At 35.7% G+C, this 12,656-nt stretch overlaps 1 protein-coding gene across 1 annotated transcript in view; it reads left to right on the plus strand.

Moving 5' to 3' along the window:
• Positions 1–12,656, plus strand: part of COL24A1 (collagen type XXIV alpha 1 chain) — a 415,211-nt gene that overhangs the window by 258,390 nt on the left and 144,165 nt on the right. The window contains exons 31-33 of the mRNA XM_073896005.1: positions 7,135–7,188; positions 7,473–7,517; positions 7,638–7,682. Coding sequence (XP_073752106.1) covers positions 7,135–7,188; positions 7,473–7,517; positions 7,638–7,682 — 144 coding nt within the window. The remainder of the gene's footprint in view (positions 1–7,134; positions 7,189–7,472; positions 7,518–7,637; positions 7,683–12,656) is intronic.

Here is a 12,656-nt window from a genome sequence, read left to right on the forward strand (position 1 = left end):
CACCTCGTCTATATCCATTCATCAGTCAATAGATTGTTATCCTTTTCTGACTTTCCACTTTGTCCTCAACTCTTATGTCTTCAATGGTCTCTTTTCTTCTTATCCTCCAAATACATTTTACTGATTCTCTCCCAAAATGGCTTCTCACAATTACTTAAAATTCATTCAGTACTTTCTAAACAAGGAAATCTTATTTAGAAATAAAGACTTTGTTTAGTACAAAAACACTTCCTTTGCAGGAGAATGTTTCAGGCAATTCCTGAACATTGAGAATACAAAAAAGAACTGAAGACCAGAATATTTAAGAATATATTATTAGAAAGTTCCATTCCAGATGTCATGTAATATCTTCCTATTTCTACTGTCTTCTTATCAATCTGTTCTCCACTATGGATGTGATCTCAATATGCTAGGTCCATTTTTCCCACTGTTTTTCAATCACACACACACAAAAAGAACATGTGTCTACCCCACTGAGATAAATGAAAATGTATCTGGCTGGAGGTTCCTGTGCTCCAGCTTTTCCCCACCACCCCAAAGGCTGAGGGGGTTGATCTTCCCAGCATTCCTATAACCCCTTCATGGCACACTACTGTGTCATAGTACACTGGAGAGGAAGCTGTGCCCTATGCACACTAACCCTGAGATGACGCAGAGAATAATTATTATGGAACTAGTACTTATTACTGTTTTGCCCGTGACTTATACGGTTATCACATGGCCACGTGAACATCATCAATAATAGGACACGCTCTTAGGGGTCTGCCTGCCCATCCATCTGTCATTCAACTATCTAACATTTACTGGTTTCTTATACTTTGTTGAGCATTCTCCTCATACCATGGAGGATTCAATGGTAACTATCTTTTAGATCTGGACCACATGGGTTTCACTATTTAATTGGTTACAGCCCAGTGGCTTTTGAAGTATCATACAATATTGGTACTTTTCCAGAGGACAAGAAGAGCTCAGGCAAGCAACAATGTCTGCTTTCAGGAAACAACTTCAATAAATTAATATAATGAAAATTTGTCTAACCTGCTTTGTGAAGGTTGTATAATCCTGCTTCTTATATAGCTGAAAAAGAGCAGGATTAGTTGAAAGTATCATTCTTATGGTTTGAGAGGCTTAGGTGGGAGATTTGGCATAAATGTAAAGTATTATTATTTATCCTACATACTCTAAGCTTTTTTTTTTTTTCACCTGCCAAGTTTGGCTGAAGAATAGTCAGTTAAGTCTAGTAAAATAATTTAATACACCAAAGCTAATTAATATAATACATACAATCATATCCATTACATAGACAATTTAGGCTAGCAGATTCTCTACTACAGTACCAGTAAGATGGTGGCTTAGCCTTTTTGGGTCACTAGGAATCAGCACAACTTTAGTTGCTGTCCCTCATGTGCACATTTAACTCACTGGGGCTAGGTAACTGATCCTTTGGTGTCTCTCCAATGTGTACTTCTGTGTCCTGTCTCCAGCTGCCCTGACAGGAGAGATGACACACTGAGCAGAGTTAACCTCTCTTTTCTTGCCCATGGATTGGGCCTTTGATCATTAGGCAACTTCAGATTTTGTACCCTTTCTCGGGAAGGTGGGTATAGAGGCGTACAAGTGAGTAACTTTTTATTCTATGCTACTTAATATTAAATGAGGAAAAAAGATTGAATTAACTGTATTAGAAATATGTAATGTTTTAAGATTTTCTATGCAAGATGCAGAATGGATATGACCATAAATATTCTGAATTGTGTCTTCTTCGAGGAACCACATATCATATTGGGAAACCAGCCATCAACATTTGCATTTAGATTCAATGCGAGTACTACCTGGGTCACGCCAAGTATTAAAGAAGAGTTTTTGTGTGGTTTCTTCTCCTGAAAAAATTTATAAAAGAATAGAATGGGGGTGCCTGGGTGGCTCAGTCGGTTAGGTGTCTGCCTTCGGCTCAGATCATGATCCTGGGATCAAGTCCCGCATCGGGCTCCCTGCTCAGCGGGGAGCCTGCTTCTCCCTCTCCCTCTGCCTGCCTTTCTGCCTACTTGTGCTCTCTCTCTCTCTGTGTCAAATAAACAAAATCTTTAAAAAAAGAATAGAATGAAATGATTTTCCCCACAAAATCACAGATAATATAGTTTTTGTTTAAGGGAACATTTTGTCCCAGCTATATCAATCAAGAGCCAGAACAGACTGCTAGGCATAATTAGTTAGGCATCTGAGTAATTTAAAATTAATGGAGGGGTCAAGCAAAGACAGATGGATGTGGTTAAAAGGAAATATAAATATACTGAATCCAAGTTAGAAGGACATTTGTTCTGTGAATAAGAGTTGTTTTCTTTCATTCATAGATGCTTTAGCTCTTTAAAATTGATTACAAGCATTATAGAGATGGCCTTGTAATTCTCATAAAAGCTTCCTACATAAACTAGTGTGCAGTTTATATTAGTGTGATAGTTAATGATAATTTTTTTTAATTGTAGCATTAATATGAAGTAGTGGTTTTGTCTTCTATCATCTAATACTTCTAGGATTATTGATTATTCAGGACTTTTGTTAACTCTTTAATATTATTGCCTATAATTCAAGTACTTGTTATTTTATGAAACATGCTTAATTTATATAGCTGAGCTATCAGACTTTATTCCAGTTTTTAGAACCTACTTATAGCCACTTACTGTAGCCAACTTTAACTTGTCTTACAGATGATGAGGAAAAGATCAGATTTTTTATTTAGCTAGCATACATTCTCCAAGAGCTTTACAGATAATTGGATATTTTATTTTATTTTATTATTTTATTTTATTGAGCTCGCATGTGCCTGAGTGGCGGGGAAGGGGCGGAAGGAGAGGGAAAGAGAGAATCTTAAGCAGGCTCCATGCCCAGAATGGAGACCAACTCAGGGCTCCACCTCACAAGCCTGAGATCATGACCTGAGCGGAAATCAAGAATCGGACACTTAACTGACTGAGCCACCCAGGCACTCCGATAATCAGATATTTTAAAGCAGGTATTTAAAAAATAACTTTATGCCCAATTAGATGCCTATTATAATGCTGTTGGTCTCTCTTAGAGCTTGTCCCAAAGCTTATTTTGTCTCAGGAGTCAAAGAAGGCATATAAACTAACCCAGGGGTAACTTTTACAACCAATATCAGAGTGAAACTTAAGGATGCTGAGAAAGCTAAGCTTTTAATTAATTAATTTAGCCTTAACTGAAACATAGAGAGTATTAAGCTTTCCTAGAGTTCTTTCAGCCTTAACCTCTTAACCAGCAACCTTAGGTTTTATAGCCTTTAGTTAATACAATTGCTATACTTAGACCTTTAAAAAAAAAAAAACTAAACTAAACTGAACGTGGTTATCTTGTCATCAACTTAGGAGCAGACATTTCTTTCTTTGTTCCCTGGTTTAGTAAATGAAATAATAATCTGAAAGTATATTTAGAGTAAAAGTATTTTGACAAAAGCATTATAAAATGAGTGATTATCATTACTATGTGTATTCCTTAGTTTTGGAGGGAGCACCTTTCAATTATAATGCCAGTCAGCACTTGTAAATGTTTCATATTCATTTTATAAACCTCCTCTAAACTTCAGGTCCTCTATTTCAATCTAAATTCACTTGTTAACAAGATTGACCTTTGCTTCTTTTTAACATTTGAGAAAATAAACTTAATAAAGCACAACTATTTGATGTCTTTATACATTTAGACATCGTATGAATCAGGCAACTCATATCGGCAGGTTTCCATTTCTTCATATTATAAAGGTGGAGGTTTGCACTAGTTCAACCTTGACATTAGGTGATTTATGTTCAGAAGCAGAAACTGGCCGTTGAGTATGAGATCTTCCTCCTGACCTAGATGCAGTCTTTTCTATGTATATATCCAGGCAGCCACTTAAACTGATTTTATGTAAGGGAAGAGACTTGCCATCTTTAGACCAAACAATTTTTTTAAATTCTAAATTTACAACTCTGTGTCTGGGAGGACTTTTTGAAGATTTATCCATATCGATGCTACCATTTAAACCTAGACAGAATGGGGGCACATTGTTAGCTCAGTCGGTTAAGCATCTGCCTTCAGCTCAGGTCATGATCCCAGGGTTCCAGCTCCGTGTTCAGCCGGGAGCCTGCTTCTCCCTCTCCCTCTGCCTACAGCTTCCCCTGTTTGTGCTCTCTCTCTCGCTCTCTCTGTCAAATAAATAAATAAAATCTAAAAGAAATTAAAAAATTAAAAAAATAACCCTATACAGAATGACTTCGCACTCTCTAGCGCTAGCCTTGGAGATAGCTGCCCCATTGTGGGTGATTTGTCTAGAATCACATTCATTGTATTTGCCGCTCTCTCCCTCTCCCTCTCCAGCCAAGCAAGCCTACACTTCCAGTTTGTTTGCTATTAATGCTGTCATCACTCTACTAGTTATTATAACAAAATATCCAAGAACGAGATTTCAGGTTGCAAAAGGGTTAAGTGCCTAATTCCCAATGGACACATTTTCAGTCTAGATTTCACTTGTTTTCTGCAGTGTTTAAGAATGTTGACCAGGTATTCCTTTTTTTTTTCTTTTTTAATCGAAGTATAGTTGACACGCGATGTTACATTAGTTTCAGGTGTATTACGTAGTGGTTTAACAACTTTGTAGGTTATGCTATGCTCATCACAAGTATAGCTGCTGTCACCGGATAACACTCATTTCTTTTCATACTCCTTCAGCCACCTTCTGTTATAACTCCAAAAAATATTTGTGAAGTGTTTCCTTACAGCGCAGAAAAGGAGAATGTGTTTAGAAGGTGACAGAGAAAGCGAATCAATATAGGCTGCTGAATTTTTAAGGTGAAGGTGATATTTAGAACAAGGTCCTGAAGGATCTTTGCACTTAAAACTTCAAAGTCATCCTTTAATAATTGTTCCTGTTTTCTTCTTCAGTTACTTAACTGTTAATCATTCCAAGCATGTGCCCACCTCAGGACCTTTGTAGTTTCTGTTTCTTCTGCCAGAATGATCTTGCCCAAATGCCGTTTTAGAGAGGCTTTTCACACTACCCTGTCTAAAATAGGGCTCGCCATCTTGAATTCTCTCTAGTCCCATAAAGTCCTTTATTTTACTTCATTACATTTGACTACTCACTGTCATTAAGTTTATATATTTATTTGATTGCTTATGAATTCGGGAATGTGTCTTCTTCTCCCCACCTATCTTCTGTGCCTGAAGCAATGCCTGGCTTATAATAGGTACTCAGCAAATGTTTGTTAAATGTGTAACACACTTTAAAAGTCTCTTATCTACTAAATTAAATCCATATTCCTCAACTTGATATTCAAGGTTCTACACAATAAGACTGAAACTCAGTTTTACAGTCTTTTGTGGGAAAATAAGGCAGAAAGAGAAGTTAGGGCCACATCATGGAGTACCTTCAATACAGACTGAGATTGAAGGGCTAGAGCTCTGGCTTTAACTTCAGTATAACCAGTGGAGCTATAGACCTCCTGGAGTGTGAGCCTTCTCTCTAAACCCCTGAATGTGCCTACCAGGATCAGGGAAGGCAGTACCCTAAGAGTACCCGGGAAGAGAGTCCTATTACAGTAAGAACATAAAACTAAACCGACCTGACCTCAGATGGGATAAAAGAGAAGGAGCCTAGGGGATTCCTTCAAATCAGCATGTTGTATTGGGAAATTTGTATTACCATTCTGTATAGAAATCTTTAGGGCCTTCTGGGGGCACCTGGGTGGCTCAGTTGGTTAAGCGTCTGTCTTTGGCTCAGGTCATGATCTCAGAGTCCTGGGATCGAGCCCTGAGTCAGGCTCCCTGCTCAGCGGGAGTCTGCTTCTCCCTTTCCTTCTGCCCCTCCCCCTGCTTGCTCGCTCTCTCTCTCTCTCTCTCTCTCTCTCTCTCAAATAAATAAATAAATAAAATCTTAAAAAAAAAAGAAGTCTTCAGTGCCTTCTCATTACCTGTTGATTTAAATTACAAACTCCAGTCTTTCACCTTCTATGTCCCAGTCTTTCCACAATTATTTCTTAGTAATTATTTCTTACTATAGAAAATACTTAGTATAGAAATACTAAGAAATACTACTTGTAGTCAATAGACCAGCTCACCAAACTACTTTTTTCATTCTTGGGTATCTTCTTTCCTGCCTCTGTACGCTTTTCTCATCCTATCCCTCTGTCAGAGTTCCTTTTAGAGCATGCTCTCCAACTGTCAAAATGATATCTTTATTCCTCATACAAACATGTGGAAGTTCTTTCCCTCCTTTGAATCCTTTTAGCCTTTAAAATGCCTTACCTCAACCTATATTATCATCATCTGTGTCGTTTACCTAACCATTCTTTAAGCTTCATGAAGGAGTAATGTTCTTACAATTGTGTACCCCTATAACACAATGCAGGACCTTTTCCACAGTGGACATTGTAGTGTTGTCAGTGTTGTAGAATTGAGGTAATTCCTATGAAAGGGACTTTAAAATCTTCCAAGGACAGTTATTATTTAGGCATGGGGACACATACCATCATTGTATTAGAGGGTGACCTTTGCAACTAGTGGTTCTTCACAACTGATGACTAAATATTGATAACAACTTAGCTGAGAAGTTTTACATGTGCATGAAGATTCCCAGCAGGATTTTCTGTTCCTTTTTTGTGCCCTGGCCACCTTCCAGTAAGAGTTGTCAAGCAGGTGCATAGTGAATCCAGTGCAGTCAGCACTCATTCTGAGCGCCATTCCAAAAAGATAGAACTTAAGAAGACTGTTGGACAAACAAGCTAGCCACTTTTAAGTTAATGTAGAGTTGTTCCTAGAATAAATCGTGGATGGCTCCTGAGTAAATAAGGTGAACAAAATATTCAAATAACAAACCTATATTATAACCACCTCAACGACTGAGTAATCAGCTGTTTTTGTGGTCACCTGATTATTTGGCAATAAATCTTGAAAACACAGGCTTGATTATCCCATACAAATAGGTTCATCCGTATGAATTGTATCTAGCTGTATTCTTTTCTGTGGTCATGGTATAGAAACAAGCAGAAGGAATTTGTCAAGAAGAACATGGTGTGTTCATTTGTAAGGATGCATAACAATAAAAAAATAACATTTCAAATTAACAATGGGACTTTTTTCCATCCCTAGGGACCAAGAGGACCAGATGGTGTCTTAGGGGAACAAGGTGTACAGGGTGTCAAGGTAAATACTGATTTTTTCATTTCATATGCAGTTAAGATTTTTGAGCCCATATGCGTTCTACCTGACTTAAAACTGTTGTATTTCCTTACAAAAGTATGGTTCTAAATTTCCTCTTAGTGGAAGTATGAAACATACATAAAGTTTTTACTACGCATCGGGAAATTTTTTTAAAATATTGAATTATATACTTGATGTCCTATTTTCTTGTATGTGAGTGTATGCTAGCACATGTAAGACCATAATTCACATTCATACTAACTCCTGTGGTATTGATACTTTGTTAGGGTGAAAAAGGAGATCAAGGAAAAAGAGGGCCTTATGGTCTTACTGTAAGTAGTAAAACATTTCACATTAAAGATAAATAGATAAAATCTTCCCTGTTTTTCTTAGTGTATGATTAATATTTGGTGAGGGAGCTCCGTGACCCAAACATTTTCTTCCTTATGTAGGGTAAGACTGGAAACCCCGGAGAGAGAGGAGTTCAAGGGAAACCAGTAAGTAATAAAGAATAATTAAGCTATGAATAAATTTTATTCATTTTATTCTCTGGCACAACTCTTGTTATTATCAGTACGTTAGCCTAAGAGAATACCAGTTCTTTTCCTCCTTCAGTCATTAGGTAGATGTGTTACTTGTGCAAGTTGATTACTCGTTCTGTGCCTTAGTGCTACCTGTTTATAAACTGGTGGTGATAACTGTTACACTCCACCCTAGGTATGATTACTTTTCTATAAAATCCATTTCAGAATAAAATGGTGTGATATTATATAAATATAATGGAATATGAATAAAGCTAATATAACAAGAAATTTCTTGCCTACTTCCATTTTAATTCTATTTGAGTGTCCTTTGAACCCTTGGAGCCTGGAGCTCTGTGTGTCACCGTGCCTTGCCATCCCACTGCTCTAAGAGTTTTTAAGATTATACAATACTAGCTATTTTTCTACCATCAAAACATCTTTTCAGAAGTATACAGTTTTTTCCCTGAGTAGCCAAAAGTTCTTTTTTATGTTCATAGAACAGAAATAAGCAGAAGTTTGGCAACTAAAAAAGATCACAGTGTCTTCGTTCACTAACAAAGGGGAGAAATAGTAAAAACAAAAACAAAAAGATACACATATGCATATGTACACACACACATATATGCTAGTACATATATATAAATTTTTGAGTACATAAGCTTAATTGTATGAGCTTTCATACATTTCATATATTTCTGTTTTTATTTAGAATCATAATTTTTATGATAATTATTTGTAATGACATCTTGCTTTCTCATATACATATCTATACACAATTTAAAGTTATAAAATTAGATAATAATTTAAATGGACGGCAGCTGAAAAGTGGGAAAAGGATAAGAGAAAAATGTTTTTTCTGCTGTAGTAGTTGTCACTAATGTCCCTGCATTTACTTCTTCCTCTTTGAAATCTGCTGCCCCCTGCCTGTTGTTTCCCATAATGGCATTCATTATATTTGTCAGTGGTCAAATCTAAAATATCAGAGACCTAAAGGAGAAAAATGACTATACTGAGGGAAAGAACTTGTCTGTGACAGTGTTATCCATTGAAGTCATCCCCAAAGTACATTCTTTGAGTATTAATATTCATCATCTGGGTTTCTGTTATATCAATGCAAATGGTGTTTCTGTAGATTCTTTCCACTTTGCTACACTGTATACAAAGCTTAAAATATGTGGCAATGGTAGAGAAATTTAAAGCTCACCATGTTCATTCTTCTTATAGTAGAGAAAGGAGGCCTAGAGAAATAAAATTACTTACTCATTTTATATACTGTTGACATTCCTTAGAATTTTACTTTCATTTGCAGCCTATCAGATATGCTTAGATAAATGTGAAATGTGCTGTTTGACTTCCTCAATCAAATAAAAGACATTAGAACCATTTTGTAACCATGGCTTAAGGCAAGAAATCGAGTAAATTTACTTTAGTGGATGACATGGGTTGGACATTAAGTTATGAGTTTATAGTAGTTTTTGAGGTTTACATAGCTCTATAATACCTACATCGTCCCCTTCTTGATTGAACTGGAATAGAATTTTGAGATCTTAAGGAAGCTAGGATCAATCAATCCAAGAAATCCAGACGGCCCTGAAGATTTGTTTGATCCTCCACAATGTCTGTAGTCATTTATGCAACTGTCGACAAGCAGGCAGTGCTGTATAATAGAAAGATACATTGAAGGTCAAACTGACATTTGCTCCAGTACATGCTCCTAATAGCTGTATAGTTTGATTAAATTAGTTAGCTGTCTGGATGATATTTTCTCTGTGTGTAAAATAAAGAGACATCTCTAAATTGTCATAATTCTAAAGCTAGGTATTAAATGAAAAACGGTAACACATTGGTTGTCGAGATAACCAGGAAAAGTACATTTGTCTATGGACCAACTCTGTTTCTTATACTTGCATTCCATCCACACGTAGATCTGACTTAAGAGGAAAGTCCATGATCCATGGTGTTATTAAGGTGATAAAACCTGGGTAACTATTTTTAGATTTCTAAATCTTATAAAAACTATAACTATTATTGATTTTTTAATCTAGATATTCTTTCAGTTGATGAGTTAGGGGTGTTAAATCTCCAACTATGATTTTGTTTTTCTGTTTCTTTAAATTTGTCAAATTTTGCTTTATATATTTTGAAACGCTATTTTTAGAGTATTCACATTTATGATTATTGTCTTCCTGATGAACTGAGCCCCTTTTATTTTTACAAAATATTCCTCTATATCTCCGGTAATACTTTTTATTCCTGATAATACTGTTTGTTTTTGAAACTGGCTTTATTTGATTAGTAAGTCTCTCCAGCCTACTTACGCTTGCAGTTTGTGTGGCCTGTCTTTTCCATTCATTTACTTTCAAACAATCTGTGTTTTGGTATTTAAAATGAGTGTCTTATAATTGGGTCCTTTTTTTTTTATTCATTCTAAAAATCTCTGCCTTTCAATTAGTGTTTGGTCCATTTCCATTTAATGTAATTATCAATTTGGTTGTACTTTTGTCAACTATTTTATGATTGTTCTTCCCTTGTGGTGGTCCTGTTGTTGTTCAGTGCCTTCTTTTGGCACTGAACACTCCATTTTAATTTAGATAATGGCTTTTTAGCTATACTTCTTTGAACTATTATTTTAAAGTGGTTATTCTAGGTCAGAACTCAGTGAACATTTTCTGTAAAAACAAGTGCTGGTCCAGATTGCACCCCCAGGCTGTAGTTTGCCAGCTGCTGGTTTAGGGATTACAGTATATATCCTAACTTTCCAAAGTCTACTTAGAGTTAACATAGTAAAACTTAACATAATTGCAAGAAACTTGCAACCATACAGACCCATTCACCACCAACATCCTGTTTTTTATGCTATAATTGTTTCTATGTATTACATCTGTGTGTTATAAACCCATTTTGCAAAGTTAAAATTTTGCTTTAATATAAATAAAGTATTTTTGTTTTATTATAAGTGAAATATGTGTTTTAAGGTATTTAGGGGGAAGTAGTGTTTGTTTGTTTACTTTTTTATTATCCATGCCTTTACTTTTTCTGATATTCTACATTCTTTTCTGTAAGATCTGCATTTCCAATGGTATCACTTCCTTGAAGCCTATAGAACTTACTTTAGATTCCTTAGAGTCAAACTTTGCCAGTCATGGATTCTCTTTGTATTTGTTTGTGAAAATGTCTTTATTTCACATTCATTTTTTTACATGAATCCTTTTTTTAGGTCTTTAATTCCAATTAGTTAACATACAGTGTTATGTTAGTTTCAGGTATACAGTATAGTAATTTAACGCTTCCATACATCACTCTGTGCTCATCACAACAAGTGCACTCCTTAATAACCATCACCTGTTTAACGCATCCCCCCATCCACCTCCCTTCTGGTAACCATCAGTTTGTTCTCTATAGTTAAGAGCCTGTTTCTTGCTCTGCCTCTCTCTCTCTTCCGCCCCCCCTTTTCTTGTTTGTTTTGTTTCTTAAATTCCACATCTGAGCAAGATCATATTTTTCCACTGGATATAGAATTCTGGGCTGACAGGGTTTTCTTTTATTTGTTTGCATTCAGCACTATAAAGACGACATGTCATTTTCTTTTGCCCTCAATTATTTCCAATGAGAAGTCCACATTTATTGGTATCATTATTCCCCCTGCATGTAATGTATCATTTTTCTCTGGCTGCTTTCAAGATTCTCTCTTTACTTTTGGCTTTTAGTAGTTTGACTATGATGTGCCTAGATGGATTTTCTTTGCATTTATTCAGCTTGAGATTTACTGAGCTTCTTTTGTGTGTAAGTTTCTGTTTTCACTAAATTTGGAAATTTTTCAACTTTGTTTATTTCAATTTTTTCCCTATTCTGTCTTCTCTTTCCTTCTTGGATTCCAATTAAATATATATTAAACATTTATTCATTCCAATTTTAATCTTTCTTTTTCCTGTTTTCTTTTTTTAATTGGATAACCTAACTCTATCTTCACTCACTTTTTAAACCCATTCACTGAAATTTTATTTAATTTATGATATGGAATTTTTAAGTTTTATTTCAGATACTTAATTTTCAGTTCTATAATTTCCATTTTTATAGATGATGTTCTTCTGAGAGTTCCTATTTGTCTATTCATAAGTGCATTTTTATTTACATTACTGAGCATATTTATAATAGTCACTTTAAAATCCTTATAGGATAATTCTAACATCTGGGTAATCTTGAGTTTGGTCTCCATTAATTGCCTTTTCTTGTAAATATGGGAAAATTTTCCTGTCCAGTAATTTTGAATTATATCTTGGACATTTTTTTATTATGTTCAATTAGCCAACATAAAGTACATTATTAGTTTTTGATGTAGTGACTTTTTTTTCCTTAAGGAGGCTCTATACCCAGCATGGAGCCCAACAAGGGGTTGAACTCATGACCCTGAGATCAAGACCTAAACTGAGGTCAAGAGTCAGATGCTTAACTGATTGAGCCACCCAGGCACCCCTATATCTTGAACATTTTAAATGATTCATCGTAGATACTCCAAATTCTGTTATATTTCTTTGAAGAGTATTTTATGTTTTGTTTTGTTTTTTGATTTGGCAAATCATTAACTTGGCTGCTTTCAAACTCCAAATTCTCTCTCCTCTGTGGTAGATGGCTACTGAAATTTCTGTCCAGTTCTTTTAGGCCTTGCTAGGATGGTTGGTGTCTACCATATCCATATATACTTCAAATGTCAGCAAGAGATTTAAGCAGAGTTTACCTCAGAATTTGAGGTTCCTCCTCTCTTGCTTTCTCTTCCATCACTTCCCAGCAGCTGTGGTCACCCCACATTCTACCCTCTGGTTCTCCATGCCAGTAAGACTGCAGATTTCTCTCCTCCTTTTTTCTAAATCATCCTACATAGCTTACCTTCTGGCTAAAAGCCACATTTAAAATTAAAAATCAGACACTCACTTAGTGCCATTCCTTTCT

Source organism: Callorhinus ursinus, unplaced genomic scaffold (assembly GCF_003265705.2).
Source record: "Callorhinus ursinus isolate GAN/ISIS: 27379988/994484 unplaced genomic scaffold, GSC_fseal_2.0 scaffold9, whole genome shotgun sequence".
Lineage (NCBI taxonomy): Eukaryota > Metazoa > Chordata > Mammalia > Carnivora > Otariidae > Callorhinus > Callorhinus ursinus.